This window comes from Eumetopias jubatus, unplaced genomic scaffold, assembly GCF_037043125.1.
Source record: "Eumetopias jubatus isolate StellerSeaLion01/CBP00866 unplaced genomic scaffold, mEumJub1_p1.0 scaffold_12, whole genome shotgun sequence".
NCBI lineage: Eukaryota > Metazoa > Chordata > Mammalia > Carnivora > Otariidae > Eumetopias > Eumetopias jubatus.
This window is the reverse complement of record NW_028274818.1, coordinates 93,826,501-93,840,641: the sequence shown is the minus strand read 5'-3', so window position 1 is coordinate 93,840,641 and position 14,141 is coordinate 93,826,501. Positions and strand designations below refer to the sequence as shown.

At 54.0% G+C, this 14,141-nt stretch overlaps 2 protein-coding genes across 4 annotated transcripts; one reads left to right on the top strand and one right to left on the bottom strand.

The window, feature by feature from the left end:
- Positions 1-4,130: 4,130 nt before the first annotated feature.
- On the bottom strand, positions 4,131-7,726 carry CDIPT (CDP-diacylglycerol--inositol 3-phosphatidyltransferase). The gene is made up of 6 exons (XM_028110065.2): positions 7,598-7,726; positions 7,369-7,503; positions 6,487-6,640; positions 5,954-6,035; positions 5,350-5,431; positions 4,131-5,204 (listed from the first exon to the last, which is right to left on the bottom strand). Exons 1-6 carry the CDS (start codon positions 7,638-7,640, stop codon positions 5,059-5,061), a joined length of 642 nt encoding a protein of 213 aa, XP_027965866.1. The 5' UTR covers positions 7,641-7,726; the 3' UTR covers positions 4,131-5,058.
- Positions 7,727-8,057: 331 nt separating this feature from the next.
- Positions 8,058-12,878, top strand: LOC114214427 (putative protein T-ENOL). Of its 3 annotated transcripts, none has more exons than XM_028110067.2 (6): positions 8,058-8,580; positions 8,992-9,073; positions 9,342-9,492; positions 9,774-9,804; positions 9,995-10,052; positions 12,577-12,878. In XM_028110067.2, the coding sequence occupies exons 2-6, from the start codon at positions 8,996-8,998 to the stop codon at positions 12,610-12,612; spliced, it is 354 nt and encodes a 117-aa protein (XP_027965868.1). In that variant the 5' UTR covers positions 8,058-8,580; positions 8,992-8,995; the 3' UTR covers positions 12,613-12,878. The 3 variants fall into 3 exon arrangements, with proteins under 3 accessions (XP_027965868.1, XP_027965870.1, XP_027965867.1); XM_028110069.2 differs by having other exon boundaries at positions 8,060-8,596; positions 12,674-12,878; XM_028110066.2 differs by having other exon boundaries at positions 8,062-8,580; positions 12,674-12,878.
- Positions 12,879-14,141: the final 1,263 nt, after the last annotated feature.

Sequence of the window (14,141 nt, the reverse complement as noted above, 5' to 3'; positions counted from 1 at the left end):
CCACGCCTCCGTTTCCCTGGCCGCCTCCACTTCCTCTGCTCCGTCTAGATCACAGGTCGCCCGGAACCCTGTCCTTTCTCAGTGACCATCTTGGCCAGTCCCACGGCTTTAGGGCATCTCTAGCCCACGGACTTCCAGTGCAGTTCCCCATCCCTGACCTCACCCCTGAACTCTGGACTCCTTTCCGGCTGAGGATCTGATGGCTCCCCATGGCTCTCTAGTGGCCATCCGGCGTGGCCATATGACTTGTTCTAGCCAGTGAAATGCAAGGGGAAGGGACATCACTGTCCTCTTTTCCCTTTTCCATGGTGATGGGCAATGTTCCAAAGAGAGGCGGGTCCCAGAGAGAGAAAGGGCAGGAAGCAGAGCCACAGCCATAGACCCATAGCAGGAGCGAGAATTCGCACTGGGATCAGAGCCTAATCTAACCCACCCTGACCACTGCGTGTACCCCCACGAGGTTATGGAAACTAGTAAGGTCATAGGGGAAGGTGTTCTTTATTTTTTAAAAGATTTTGAGAGAGAGAGAGAGAGAGAGCATGAGCAGGGGGTGGGAGGGGAGGGGAGAGGGAGAAGCAAGCTCACTGCTACGCAGCGCTCCATCCCAGGACCCTGAAATCGTGACCCGAGCCAAAGGCAGACGCTTAACCCATGGGCCGCCCAGATGCCCCTGGGGGGCTGTTCTTTAAATTGTACGCATGTGGGGTGCCTGGGTGGCTCAGTGGGTTAAGCATCTACCTGCGGTTCCGGTCATGATCCCAGGGTCCTGGGATCGAGCCCCTGCACTGGGCTCCCTGCTCCGTGGGGAGCCTGCTTCTCCTCCCCCTCCCCTTCCCCCTGCTTGTGTGCTCTGTCAAATAAAATCTTTAAAAAAATAAAATGATAAAGCGTACACATGAGGACAGGCCCGGGACTGACTAGGGTGAGGGAGACCAGGTATACCTCGGTGACGGGAAGCGGGCCTGTTTGCTGGCCACCGAGTGGGGGCTCCAGCTCACCCTGGAGCCAGGTGCTAAGCCAGTCCCTTGGTACTAAATTTACCCTTGAAGTTCCCTTAAGTTGCCTGGGAAATACAGAACAGCGTGATCCCTGGTGAAGTTCAACACAGCCTGTTTTTCTCTAGCAGGGAGTAATTGGCTTTTCTTTGGTTGAATGCCAGACAAGGTACTTGCTTTAAGAACCCCTCGCATAAGGAAATCAGTGAAATCCTACTCAGCAGGTAACATGCTCTTTACTCAACCTGTTTCCTCTTCCTCCTCAGCCCACAGCTAATCTCTCTTTCCCAACCTCCCTTGCGGGAACAAGTGGCCACATTGACTGAGTTGCAGCCAATGGAAGGTGGAAGGAAGCAGTAGGTGTCAATTGCCCGCCTTCCCATGAACACCAACCTCGGGCAATCCTCCAGGCCCCTCCTCCTCTGCTTGCACCTTGTGAGCGAGCAGGGCACTCTGGGGGGGGTCCTGTGTGGAAAACGGTGGTACCGTGAGATGTGAAGAGCCCGAGTCCCTGAATCTGTGCCTCAGGAGAGCTACTTCCCAGTCAGGAGCTCCTGATTAGGACTTCACATGAGTTAGAAATAAACTTCTATCGTGGTTGAGCCGCTGTAGGCCTTGAGGTTTGTTCCAGCAGTTAGGTTCACCTGAGGGAAGGGCGGATTCACGGGGCCCCGGCTGTGCCCTCCCGGAGCCAGGGCCCGCTGAGCGGAGCGAGCCAATGGAATGTCTTGCATGGTGGTGATTCATTTAGTCTGAAAGCGTACAGATGAGATCCCCAAAGCTCTTGCTGCGCCTTTGTCTTAGTCCTTTCGGGCTGCTATAGCAAGACACCACAGGCAGGGGGCCTTATAAAAACAGTCATGCCATGGTTCTGGAGTCCAAGATTGAGGTACCTGCATGGCCGAGTGCTGGTGACAACCCTCTTCCCAGTTCAGAGCCCACACCTTTGGCTTCGTCCCCACCTGGTGGAAGGGGCAAGAGAGCTCTCTGGAGCTTCTTTCGTGAAGGCACTAATCCCATTCTGGAAAGCTCACGACCTAAAGGCCCCCATCTCCAAATGCTGTCACATCGGACATTAGGTTTCAACATAGGAATTTTGCGAGCACACAAACATGCAGACCATGGTAACATATGGCTCCTCTACGTTCCTTAGATCAAATTCGGCCTAGACTCTCCCCCACTGTCCTCCTCCACGTCACTCTGCTTGCTCCTGGGCTCAGTCCAGCCACCGGGCTCGGGACCCAAGGCAGAGGCCAACCTCCGGGCCCTACCAGGGGAGGGTCCTCCAGCCTCAGGCGTGTAGTCTACTTGAGTGGAAGACACCCTCTCCTGCCACGTCTGCCCCTTGTTTAGATCACGGGCTTGCTGGGTTTATGTAAGTTAGAGACTCCTGGGGTCACTAGAAATGGTTAGGGCTGAAGAGCCAAGGAGGCAGGACCGTGGGGCTTCAGCGAGGGCTCTGAGGACCCATCTGGCTGCAAGGGAGAGCACGGTTCACAAAGGGTGAAGGGCAGCGGGCACCCGAAGAACTTGGAGGGGCAGCTGGGCTCTGACTCACTAGCTTCCTGGAGTACCTCTGCCCCAGCCACTGCCCTGCTGCAAACCTTCCACGTGTCTCCCACAAGTGCCCTCCAAGAGCGGGTGCGGGCGGTTTACCAGCATTGTTCATGGGGCAGGAGCTGGTTAACAAATACGTAATGGAATTCTGTGCCACCACTGAGCAGACGGCCCTGGGGACGGCCAATGTTAAGGGTGCAGCCTTTGGGGCCTCCTCCGAGGGCCTCAATTTCCTCTCTGGAAGATGGGCACAATAGAAGGCTAGCCTGGGTGGGGGTGAAAGGAGGGAAGGAATGCACACAAAAAGCACTTGGAACTGTGGTCGCTCATGAGAGCAGAGCACTACATACACAGAATGAGCTTTAAAATATGGAAATCCGAGTGTGTAGGCGCGAAGAGTTTATCTAGACGGACCTAAAAACAATGAGTAGCAGTGGTCACCTCTGGGGAGAAAGGAGAGCTGAAGGTGGCAGACCTCGTCAGCCTTTTGTTATGCATATGATTCCGTATTTTTGCCATAGGAATATTTTACCTATTATCTTCAAAGATCCTTCAGTGGCTCCAGGTGGCCCTCAGGATTAAGTCCAAATGCCCTACTGGACTCCTCAGGCGGCCCTGGCTGGCTTCAGCCTCAGCTCTCCAGCCCCAACCCACGGCACTCAGTGTCCCAGGCCCATCGATCCAATTCCATTTCCTCACAACTGCTCTGGGTGCTCTCTGGCCTCCCCATTCTCCTCGCTGGGAATCATCCTCGCTTGCACATTAACCCTTCCCACCCCAATCCCTAGCAGCTTTCTAGACACCCACCTGCTTCAGCCACACCCAAGTGCTCCAGCACTTTTTTCTCCCATCCCCGCCACGAGCTCGGTCGAACTGCATTATCATCTCCCTCATGGCTGGCCTGTGACCTCCAAGAGGACTGACCCAATCCCCTGGGCCTAGCACAGGAGCTGAGGCTCAATACCCAGCTGCTACATTTCAGCTCGCTGGGACACAAGGGCCTCTTGGCTAAGCTATTATAAGGACGAAATGAGTAACATCTGCAACGAACCCCCAGCACAGGATCTGGCATATGGGAGGCTGAATATAGTCTTAAAAAGCAAGCTGGTGCCAGACAGCAGAGAAAGCTCAGATGGCAGGGGTAGCTGTTAGGGACAGATGCCCAGAACAAGGTCTATGACACAGTAAGTGCCCCCAAACTGCTTAAGACAGAACAGCAATTCTCAACATTATGGGGAAGAATCAATCACCTGTTGTTTATTAAAATAGCAACTGGGCCCATCCCTAGGGATGCCAGCTCTAAAAGGTCTGGCACAGGGTCCAAACAGCTGAATTTTTAAGAAATAATCCACAGGCGGGGCGCCTGGATGGCTCAGTCGGTTAAGCATATGCTTTCAGCTCGGGTCATGATCCCAGGGTCCTGGGGTCGAGTCCTGCATCGAGGTCCCTGCTCAGCGGGGAGTCTGCTCCTCCCTCTGCCTGCCACTCCCCCTGCTTGTGCTCTCTCGTTCTGACAAATAAAATCTTTAAAAAGATAATAGTCCACAGGTGATCTAAGGACCACACTGAGAAACCAACTGATCTGTTCGTGAATTTTATTAAGTGGCTATGATATGCCAGGTTAAGGTTCATCTTCATCGTGGGGATAGAGAAGGAACAAGAAAAGTCTGTGCCCTCAGGGAGTTTACATTCTGGTGAGGGTAGAAAATGTGAGGTGTACAAAAAAATGGAGACAGCCAGTGACAATGTTGTAAAGAAGGTGGGCAAAGAGAGGGCATGAGCTTGGGTGGCAGGGAGGCCCCCTCTCCGAGGTCACGGTGGAATGACAGGGCAGAGCCGGTTAGGGAACAACTAGGAGAAAAGCGTCCAGCTGGATCTTCCTTTTCCCCCCAGCTCCCCTCAACCAGGCCCTGGTCCAAGAGTATCTCAAAGGAAACCAAGTCCTGGAGAGTGAAGCCGCCTCCGCCCCCCTCACCACACCCCCTATTGTGGAGGTTTTCAGAGCCAGGACTGGACACAGGAGAATGGGATGGGAAAGGATCGACACGCCCCCTTCTCTCCTGGCCGGGGTACCCCAGGCTTCCTGGGGCCAGGGGCACAGCCCTGACTCCCCGCCTTTTGAGAAACCCGGCCCCCACCCCATCTCCCTCACTCAAGTGTCCCTAAAGTCCCAGGCCAAGCCAGATCCGTGGGCTGAGCCAGCAGGTGCGACAATGCCAGGTCCTCAGGCCTCTTGGTGTCCCAGGAGCACTGCCCGTATGGCCGGGGCCTCTTGAGGATCCTTCCTGATTTGAAGTCCAGGTCCTTGGGAATCCCAGGGGTGGGACTGGTCCTCAGGACTCTGGAGAACACGGCATCACCCAAGAGGCCAACCCCCCTTCCCAGCAGGCCGGACAACACATTAGGAAGACGGGAGCCTGGGCCCTCGCAGGAGGGAGAGGGGAGCCATGCGACCCAGCGAGACTCCCCAGGGCAGGTGGGTGGCCAGGGGCTGGAGATTCCGGGGTCACTTCTTCCTGGCTCGGTCTGCCGCATCCAGGGCAGCCATGTTGCGGGCGGCTGTGACCAGGTGGACGACACTGATGAGAGACTTGAGCGCCGCGACAGGGGCGGTGATCCAGAGGCCCACTCGGAAAAGACCCACAGAGCCAACTGTGGAAGGGAGCATGGACGATACAGAGAAAATGGGATGCAGGTGAGGGAGAGGAGGCCCAGGAGTCTGCAGCCTCCAGGCCACCATCACTGCGGGCAGGCCAGGGGGCCCTCCCACCCTCCCGCCCAGCCCCTCGCCTCCTACCTAAAGGTCCCTCGGAGAAATGGAACAGGTAGAGAAGGCAGTAGAAGAGCTCATTTCCAGCACACAGGGTAAACAGGGCAGGCTGCACAAAGAGCAAAAGGGTTGCTTAAGCAGTGCCGCCCCTCCCCCCAGCTAAAGGACAGGGGCCAGAACCCTCTGCGGATGGGTAGCAGAAAGGAACCATATCATACCGTACCGGGGTACAGGAGTGCAGGGGTGAGGCGAGGGTGAAAGAGAAATCTCAGCATATTACTTCTCTCTTTAAAAGTCCTTTCAGACACTATCTGTGCTCCCAGAATAAAGCCCACATGGCCTAAGACTTTCTCCTTTATGGCCTAAGGCTCGTTGAGAACTGGCCCCGCAGGCCAATCTGGCTTCTCTCTCCCTCCCTCCCTTCTGCTGCCCTCCGTAAGGCACACGGACCCTCCCCACCAATCCTACCCTCCTTCATGCCTCAGCTTCCAGGCCTCTCTCCCCCGGAGTCTCCCCTGGGTTGGCGTGTCCCTCCTTGTGCTCATGCCTTCTCCTAACCTAGGATCAGGGCTCAGCCCAGGGCTTGGCATAAGGTGAGGGAATAAGGGGGGGAGGGGCGGGAAATGCTCACTCTGGAGGTGTAGTAGATGCGAAGCACCGGATTTCCAGACAGGTCAATCATCTTGTGACTTTCACTGCCTCGGACCACAGAACTTGGGGAGAAAGCAGGGAGAATCCATGAGCACTCCTTACCACTAACGTCCATTGAATCCTCCTAGGTAGGTGCTGGGATTGCCTCTATTGAGCAGAGGAGACGGGGCACGAGATGGGGCTCAGCTAAGAACTGAGGTCTTGCCCAAAGCCACACAACTACCTAGCTGGTAATTACCTAGCAGAGTCAGGATTCAAATACGACATTCCAAAGCCCCCAGCCGTTATCTATTTGGAATTCTCGGACTATCCAATCAGGACTTTCAGGGATTGCTTAATCTACCTGCGAATAGGACCAGACCTGATAGAGGCTTTGCCCAGGGTCCTTCAACAAAGTTGGGCTAAGAAGGAGACCTCCCAGGAAGCCTGAAGGCTTTCCAGACACCCTCCATATAGCCTCACCCCTCCCCACTGTAGTGTCTTCAGCCGGCCAGCACCCCCAGAACTGCAGACCTGTGGAGGTGCAGCCAGTGGCTGGCCACATCCAGGCTCATGCTGAGCTGGAAGAGAAGGGTGGCCCGTGGGTACAGCAGGGCCAAGTTGACCAGCAGACACATGGTGGAGCAGCGGTCCGTCAGCATGTCCAGCATGGCCCCAAACCGGGTCCCTGAAAAATGGGGGTGGTTAGGTGGGAAGGGGCCATCGGGGGCAGTGGGTCTGTGACAGGAACCATATTTGGCGTGTCATTCTGATGCAGAATCTAAAAGAAGATGGAAAATGTCCACTGTCCACTGCCTGGAGAGGAAAATAGGCTGTTGCTATCTGTTGGGTGTGAGGTCAACGGGCAGGGGTCACTGTGAGAGGAAATGAGGAGGCATGGGGGCCGGAGCGGGGCATGAGAAAGCTAGCTCTGCGGCTCATCAATCCCAGAACCAAGGGTCCAGGGCTCCAGACAAGCAGACTTCAAGTTTTGGGGGAGGTCTTGCCAGGCGGGTTTGGAGAACAGATTAAAAAATTAATTGACCCTTCAGAAACCATCCTTCTTCCCTCTCCATTCTCCCTCTAAACATGGCTTCTGGAACCCCTAATCCTTGTGCCTGGCACACAGTAGCCCCCCCGGAAGCACCTGTTGAACGGGTTTTTCTTCAGGGAGACCTCCAGCACTGCCATGTCCAGCCTTGCTACCCCACACCTTGTCAGTAAGTTCTTCTCAACAGCAAGCTTAAATCCCTTCTGCTAAGAAAGTAGGCCATTCTGTTCTGCTTTCTACAGAAATGGGAAGGGCGGGGCCCTCAGGTTCCCGAGTTCCCGCCCGCCCCCAGGTCCTGAGGAGTCAGGAAAAGGGGACAGAGGGTGGCTGGGCCTCAAGGCTGGCTGGGAGGAGGTGTCTGTCACCTTGATTAAGGGCTCGAGCAGCGTGTCCATCGAAAGCGTCCAGAAGTCCGCTGAGCAAGTAGAAGGAAGAGGCCGTGAGGGGGCAGCAGGGCATGAAGTAGAAAGAAACGATGGCGAAGACAATCCGGGCATAACCTTGGGATGGACGGGGGCAGACAGAGTGGGATCAGGGACCCTGCCCAAGCCCCCTCGCCCTCCCGCTCGGCCGGGAGCCCCGGGCAGCACTCACCGATGAGGTTAGGCACAAACAGGAAGATATTTTCACCTGGCATCGCGGCGGCCCCCCTTGCCGCCCCGGGCCCGATCTGGAGGTGCCAACCAAGTCCCAGCCCCGCCGCGCAGCTTCACCCTCCGGCTCGGCGGATCGGCCGCGCCCACAGCGCGCAGGCCCCCGCCGTCCGCGCCCGGCCCCAGGTGTTAGAGCTCGCAGCCCGCCGGAGCATGGGCCGGCCGCGAGGTGCGTCGGGCGTAGGGGCGCGCACAGCCCGCCCTCCCTGGGGGCAGCCCTTCCCGCCTCCAGCGGCCACCCCTGTCGCCCCAGCCGCACCCGGGCGTGCAAAACTGGAGGAAAAAAAAAAAAAAAAGCTTAAGAATGGCTGCGGCCCCTTTAAGACCTGCCCGCTTCCTTTTCCTCCCTCCGCCCCTTTCCATCGGCGCGTACCAAAGCGCAGAGGGAGGAGAGGGGCAGAGAAGCCTCGGCGCCGAGGAGGGGGCGGGGGCACCCAGAAGGAGAGGTCAAAAGAGAAGGGGGTCTCGATGACTGATTCTCCTTTCCTTTCTCCGGAGGGTATAGCTTCCTGGAGACAGGACAAGGGGAAAACATTCCGCCCCCCGCCACCCGGGTCTACGCGTCCCCGAGAGGCAAGGTTATTTAGTACAGCCCACAGTTTGTTTTTTCCTGCCCCGTCCCCTCTCTCCGGCCTCATTTGCTCTCGCCGGCTCCAGGCCGCGAGAGAGCGGCTAGAGAGGCTGGAGGGCGGCCGAGGGCGGGGTTGCTTCTTTCGCGCCCCTAGTGGTAGGAGGATTCGGTTTCTCAGACTTCTGGCGCTGGGGTCACCATCCCCAAGGAGGGATCCGAAAGGAGGTGGAACGGAGACCAGAGGAGCGAATGCGACGTGCTGGGAAAATGCCCCCCCCATCCGGCCCCCGCCTTTGGTTCTAGAATCCCTAATATCCTGGCAACGGGGCTGCAGAACGTCCACAGACAGCAAGGTTTTTATAACAACGGGTAGCTTCACCGCCCCGGGTCCCCCTCTTTCCAGTCTTCCTCCCCAGCTCCTACTCCCCGTCCCCTGAGACCTAAACAGCGGCTTCTTAGCCCTCCCTGTTTTTCCCTCCTGCCCAGGATTTCAACTCATCTGCCAGGTGGGGAGCAGGAAGCCGGCTGGCGCCTTGTCTTGGGAAGGGCCTCGGGTGGGAGGAAGGAGAGTGCTCCTGGGCCACCCCACTCCCTCCCCCAGGGAGATTTAAGGCAAAGATTTGTTTTTTCAGGGGGAGAACCGGACAGCAGGATGGTTCATCTAAAGGCCTTACTTAAATCTGGGCCTTGAAGAATGGTGGTGGGATGGGTTTGGGGAAAATGGGCTGGTTTCTCAGCCTAACACAGGTGTCACCTGTTTCCAGGGGGATGGCATCCACACCTACCAGGAATGGGGAGAAGGGCAGCAGGATGTCCCAAGCTGGAACCCCCTCGGGTGGAAGTCTGGTGAGCATGGGAGTGAGCTGAAGTGGATGGAGAGCTCCTAGGCCAAGGGCACTGACACCTCCAGCCTTGAGACTCCAGTCTCAACCCTGAGCCCATAGCCCCCAGCACTTGGCCCTGAGGTTCTCAAAGACTGCCTCTCATTTCCAGTGCCTTCTCTGCCAAATCTCAAGAATCAGCACTCCAATACCAGACTCAGACCTTAGACCCAGACCCAGGGCTCCCATGTGGGAACTCCCAGGCTGAGCCCCTCTGATTTCCCCTTTTGCAGAAGGTTTCATTATCCCGATCTGAGGAATTCCTGACCCGGATCAGCACAGAACTCACCAATGAGGCCTTGTTTATCGCTGGCTGCCACATGAAGTCTGTGCCCACCAAGGAAAAACAGACCCAAGATCGAGGGACTCAGATATCCAAACATGGTGACCGCCCCCACTCCAGGACCACTGTGTCCGGAGACCCTACCATGCCCCGAGTTCCAGTCCCTAACCCCTCCCAACCACAGCTGACCTTTTCCAGCAATCTGGGCCCACCTCCCTGAACTCACAGCCAGCCCTTGGACTGCGCAGTGCTCCCCTCCTCCAACTCACCCAGTACCCACTCCTCACTGCTGGCCAGGGACACCTCAGCCCCTTTCTCCCTAGCCACATCTCTTTCTGGCTCTGGGAGTAATAATTTCTCTGACGCGGGCCTCTACTTCCAGTGTCCTTCAAGACCCGAGGCACCGATACCTGGTGAGTGAAGCTTCAAGGGAGATGCCCTTTGTCCTGGGAGAAGGATGAGGAGACTGAAGGGGAGAGAGCGAGGGTTTAACAACATCCTAGCAGGGTAGGGAAATTTTAAAACCGTGTAGTCTGATTCTCTTCTGCTCTGATCCTCGAATTCCACATTCTCAGCCCTCCCCTTTCCCTCTGCCTTCTCTAGTTCTGACAGAAACCGTACCTGCACCAGGGCCCACCTCCTGCCGTCCCCTTGTGACAAGGTATATAATGATTCCACGAATGACAAGGCCATTCAGTATTAACCAAACATTTAAAGTTCACAGGATATGCCAGTCCCGGTTTTAGGAGCTCGGGACCCAGAAGTGAAGGATACAGTCTCTGCCCTTGAAGAGTTCACAGTTTAGCGTGGTGCTAGTCAAGTAGATGGTCAGTTACAACATGATATGGATCAGTGACTATAATAGAATTGGAAACGAGAAGAGCGCTTATCCCAGCCTTGGGGTAGGAAGGAAAGGAATCATGGAGCTTCCTGGTGGAGGTGACATCTAAAGAAAGAATCTTCCAGGGGCACCTGGGTGGCTCAGTAGGATAAGCGGCTGCCTTTGGCTCAGGTCATGGTCCCGGTGTCCTGGGATCGAGCCCCACGTCCGGGAGCCTGCTTCTCCCTCTGACCCTTCCCCCTCTCGTGCTCTCCTCTCTCTCTCAAATAAATGAATAAAATCTTTAAAAAAAAAAAAAAAGAAAAAGAAAAGAAAGAATCTTCCAGGAAAAAAATGGGTTGGTCAGGGTATTCCAAGTGGTAGGGCTTGTATGAGCAAAGACATGAGGTGAGTTTCAGCAGAGTGAATGGGAGTGGGTCTGTGTTCTTAGGGGGGGCAGAGAAAGTGGGATCAGAGGGCAGTTTAGGTGCTGGAGTACAGAGGCATGGTAGTCCGGGTCTACTCAGAGACCTCATGCGTGCGTGCCTTAAGATCAGGAGCCCCTGAAAAGATTTGAGCAAGCGAGGTTGTAATTTTAGATAGTCACTCCGGTGGTCAGTGGGGGGAGTGAGCTGGAAAGGGGAGATGAGAGGTGGAGGCCAGTTAGCAGTTACGCCAAGAGACTAAGCCGGTGAGGATCGGCTCCTGAATTGTCATAGTAATAGTAGAGATGAGAAGAGGGGCAGATATGAGAAATAAAGACCAGGAAAACTGAGTTTGGTCATTGAATAGAAATGGTAGGGGGAAAAAAAAAAAAAGAGGAAATCAGATGACCCGCCCCCACATTTCTGACTTCTGCAACTTAAGTCTGATGATGTCATGCTTCTGCTCTGAACACCATGATAACGATAATTCCCCGCTTCAGAGGAAAAGCCGAAGTCCTTCAGTGGCTTACAGGGCCTCTCGCCTCCCCCCCACCCCACTGTCTCTCTGACCTCATTGTTTAGAACTGTTCGCCTTGTCTCCCTCTGTTCTCAGCCATGCCAGCCTCCTCAGTCTTCCTGGAGCACGGCAGCCGTGCTCCCACCTTTGGGTAGGTTGACCTCAGTGCCCCTGGGAAGACCAGGTGGAAATACCATGTAGAGAGTTGGAAATAGGGCTTCAAAACTCACCAGGGATGTCTGGGCTGGTGATAGAAATTGGATTTAGGAGGGAGTCAGCAGTTGAAGGCTGTTGGGGGGGGGCGGTAGGCAGAGTAAGCAGGAAGAGGGCGCTGAGGCTGGAGTCTGGAAGAATCTCTCCATGTGAGGAGTTGGTGGAGGAGGAGAGAGGGGGTCATGAGGAAGGCAGAGAAGGAGCTGACCGCAGTTGTTTATTGAGTGTCTAGTATGTGCCGGCTCCACCAAGTGTTAGGGATGGTCAGTTTTCTGGGGCTGCTACTTCCAATGTTCATGACCAAGACCAGTGGCACAATTCTTAACCTCAGGGAGCTGGCCGTCTAGTGCCTTTGGGACATTTGAACTTTCCCAATTGGGCTTTGGTGGTAGAAGCAGCTTGAAGTAGCAGGAGAGCCCTGGGCCTTAACAGCTAATCTGCTCTCAACCTGATAGTTAGCCTTGTGCAAGTTGCTTCCTTTCTCCCCATATGTCAAATGGGGGCCTTGGACAAGATGCTCTGTAAGGGCCCTATCTGTCCCTACAGTGGTTTCCTGTTCCTTCCCAAATGGCACTTGATTGAGAATTTCATCCTGAGCCAATACCCTCTCATCCCCTGGGCAGCACCCCATGGTCCCAAGAGACTTTCCCTTCCTCATCCTCAAGAACATGGAAGCCTACAGATCTTTGAACTGCCCCTCGAATTATAGGTCATTGTAGGTGGGCAAAATATTGAGTCGGGGCATGGGTGAGCGGATGAGCCGATGGAGAGGGTAGGCAAATGGATGAATGGATAAATGGATGGACAAATTCACTGAAGGTTTATTAGGCACTGAACGTTTATGTGCCAGTGCTGCTGTAGGGGCCGGAGTATAGAAGTGAGCAAGGTAGACTCCCTTGCTTTTGAGAAGTTTAAATGGGGGCTGAGTTATTAGGTAGAAGAGGGCTGAGTGGGTGGATGGGTGAATGAGGGATAGATGGACAGGCAGATGGATGAGTAGAATGTATGCATGGATAGAATGATGGGTAGGTGTGTGGGTGGATAAATACGTGCATGGATGGATAGTGGGTGAATGGGTGGGGGAAAATGGGGAATGGTGGATGGGTAGAGAGATGAGTGGGGGATAGGGGTTGGATGGAGAGGTGAGGGATAGAAGGAGAACATAGGAGTGTTAGGTCCAAAGAATCAGGAGGCTCTTTTACTTTTCTAGGGAGCTGGGCTTAGCAGCTTGACATCTGGAGGATGACCGCAACCTTCTGCAGTGCTGCTCTTGGCCTCTCACGCTCTCCCCCATTGTGTCCTCCTAGAACATGCGTCAGACCTCTTCATTCACAAGTCACTAACGCTTCGGTTTGCTGGGGACTCCTGGTCATAAGCAGCAGCACACTTGAAGCCTCCCAGGTGTTCTGGAACCATCTCACACCTTTCCAGGACTCAGCTGGCAAGGACATCACCAGAAATCAAAGGCTTTAATAAAAAGACCGAGAGAGGTCCTTCCCTCCTCCCAACCCAGGCCTGGCTCTGGAGTGGCTTCTCTGGGGTGGAGATGTGAAAGGGTGGCCCTTTCTTTTTTCTTTCTTTCCTTTTCTCTCTCTCTCTCTCTTTCTTTTTTTCTTTCTTTCTTTCTTTCTTTCTTTCTTTCTTTCTTTCTTTCTTCCTTTCTTTTTCTTTCTTTCTTTCTTTCTTTTCTTTCTTTCTTTCTTTCTTTCTTTCTTTCTTTCTTTCTTCCTTTCTTTTTCTTTCTTTCTTTCTTTCTTTCTTTCTTTCTTTCTTTCTTTCTTTCTTTTCTTCTTCTCCTTTCTTTCTTCTCTTCTTTCTTCTTTTCTTCTTCTCCTTCTTTCTTCTCCTTCTTCTTCCTTCTTTTTTCTTCTTCTTCTTCTCCTTCTTTCTTCTCCTTCTTCTTCCTTTTTTCTTCTTTCTTCTTCTTCTTTTTCTTTATTTTTCTTCCTTCCTTCCTTCCTTCCTTCCTTCCTTTTTCTCCTTCTTCTTCTTCTTTCTTTTTTTTCCCTTGCCAGATATGTGGGCACATGGGTGAAATGGCATATTCCATGTTACTGGAATGGCTTTAATTTGGGCAGTTAACGACCTGTTTTCTGTCAGCCTTTTGGCGGAGATGAGCTCACGGATCCGAACCTAGCCTCCCAGCCACACTCCAGCACCTTAATGTCTAGGCCTTTGGCATTTGAGAGGGTCCACCCTTGCTTCTGAGAAGCCACCTCTGCCGCCAACGTCAGGGCTGAGGCCTCCCCTCCAGGCTCCGGGGCCTCATGCCTGGGGAACATGTCACCCCCATTGCTCGCCAGAAGGGAATGCAGCCACCTTGGTGGCGTTTACATTTAAATCTGAATCTGGTCGCTTATTTGAGCCTCCTGAGGAAGTCTGTTCACATCTCTGAGCCTCAGTTTTCTTATCTGAGAAACGGGAATAACTATCCCTGTCTTGCGGGCTCCTTGTAGAGGTTGAAAACAGAACACATACAAAGTGCTTAAGCACCATGGCCGGCACAGAAGAAAGGCCCAGAAACGCAGGCTATTGTAAGGATCAGTTTGCATCGTGCGCTAAAATTCAGCCTCCTCTGAGTATGTCAGGGTCCTTTTGAGTGTCCTAAAAATGCGTAATTATATTTAAATATAAAATTTGAATTAAGTGAAATTCACTTGATTTGGAGACCCTTTAGACAAATGTTCAAAAGCAAATAAGCTGGAAAAGGATCCCCACAGGGTACGAAACAAGCTCATTCTTTATGAAATGCTACAGATTTGACCATTACTTAGT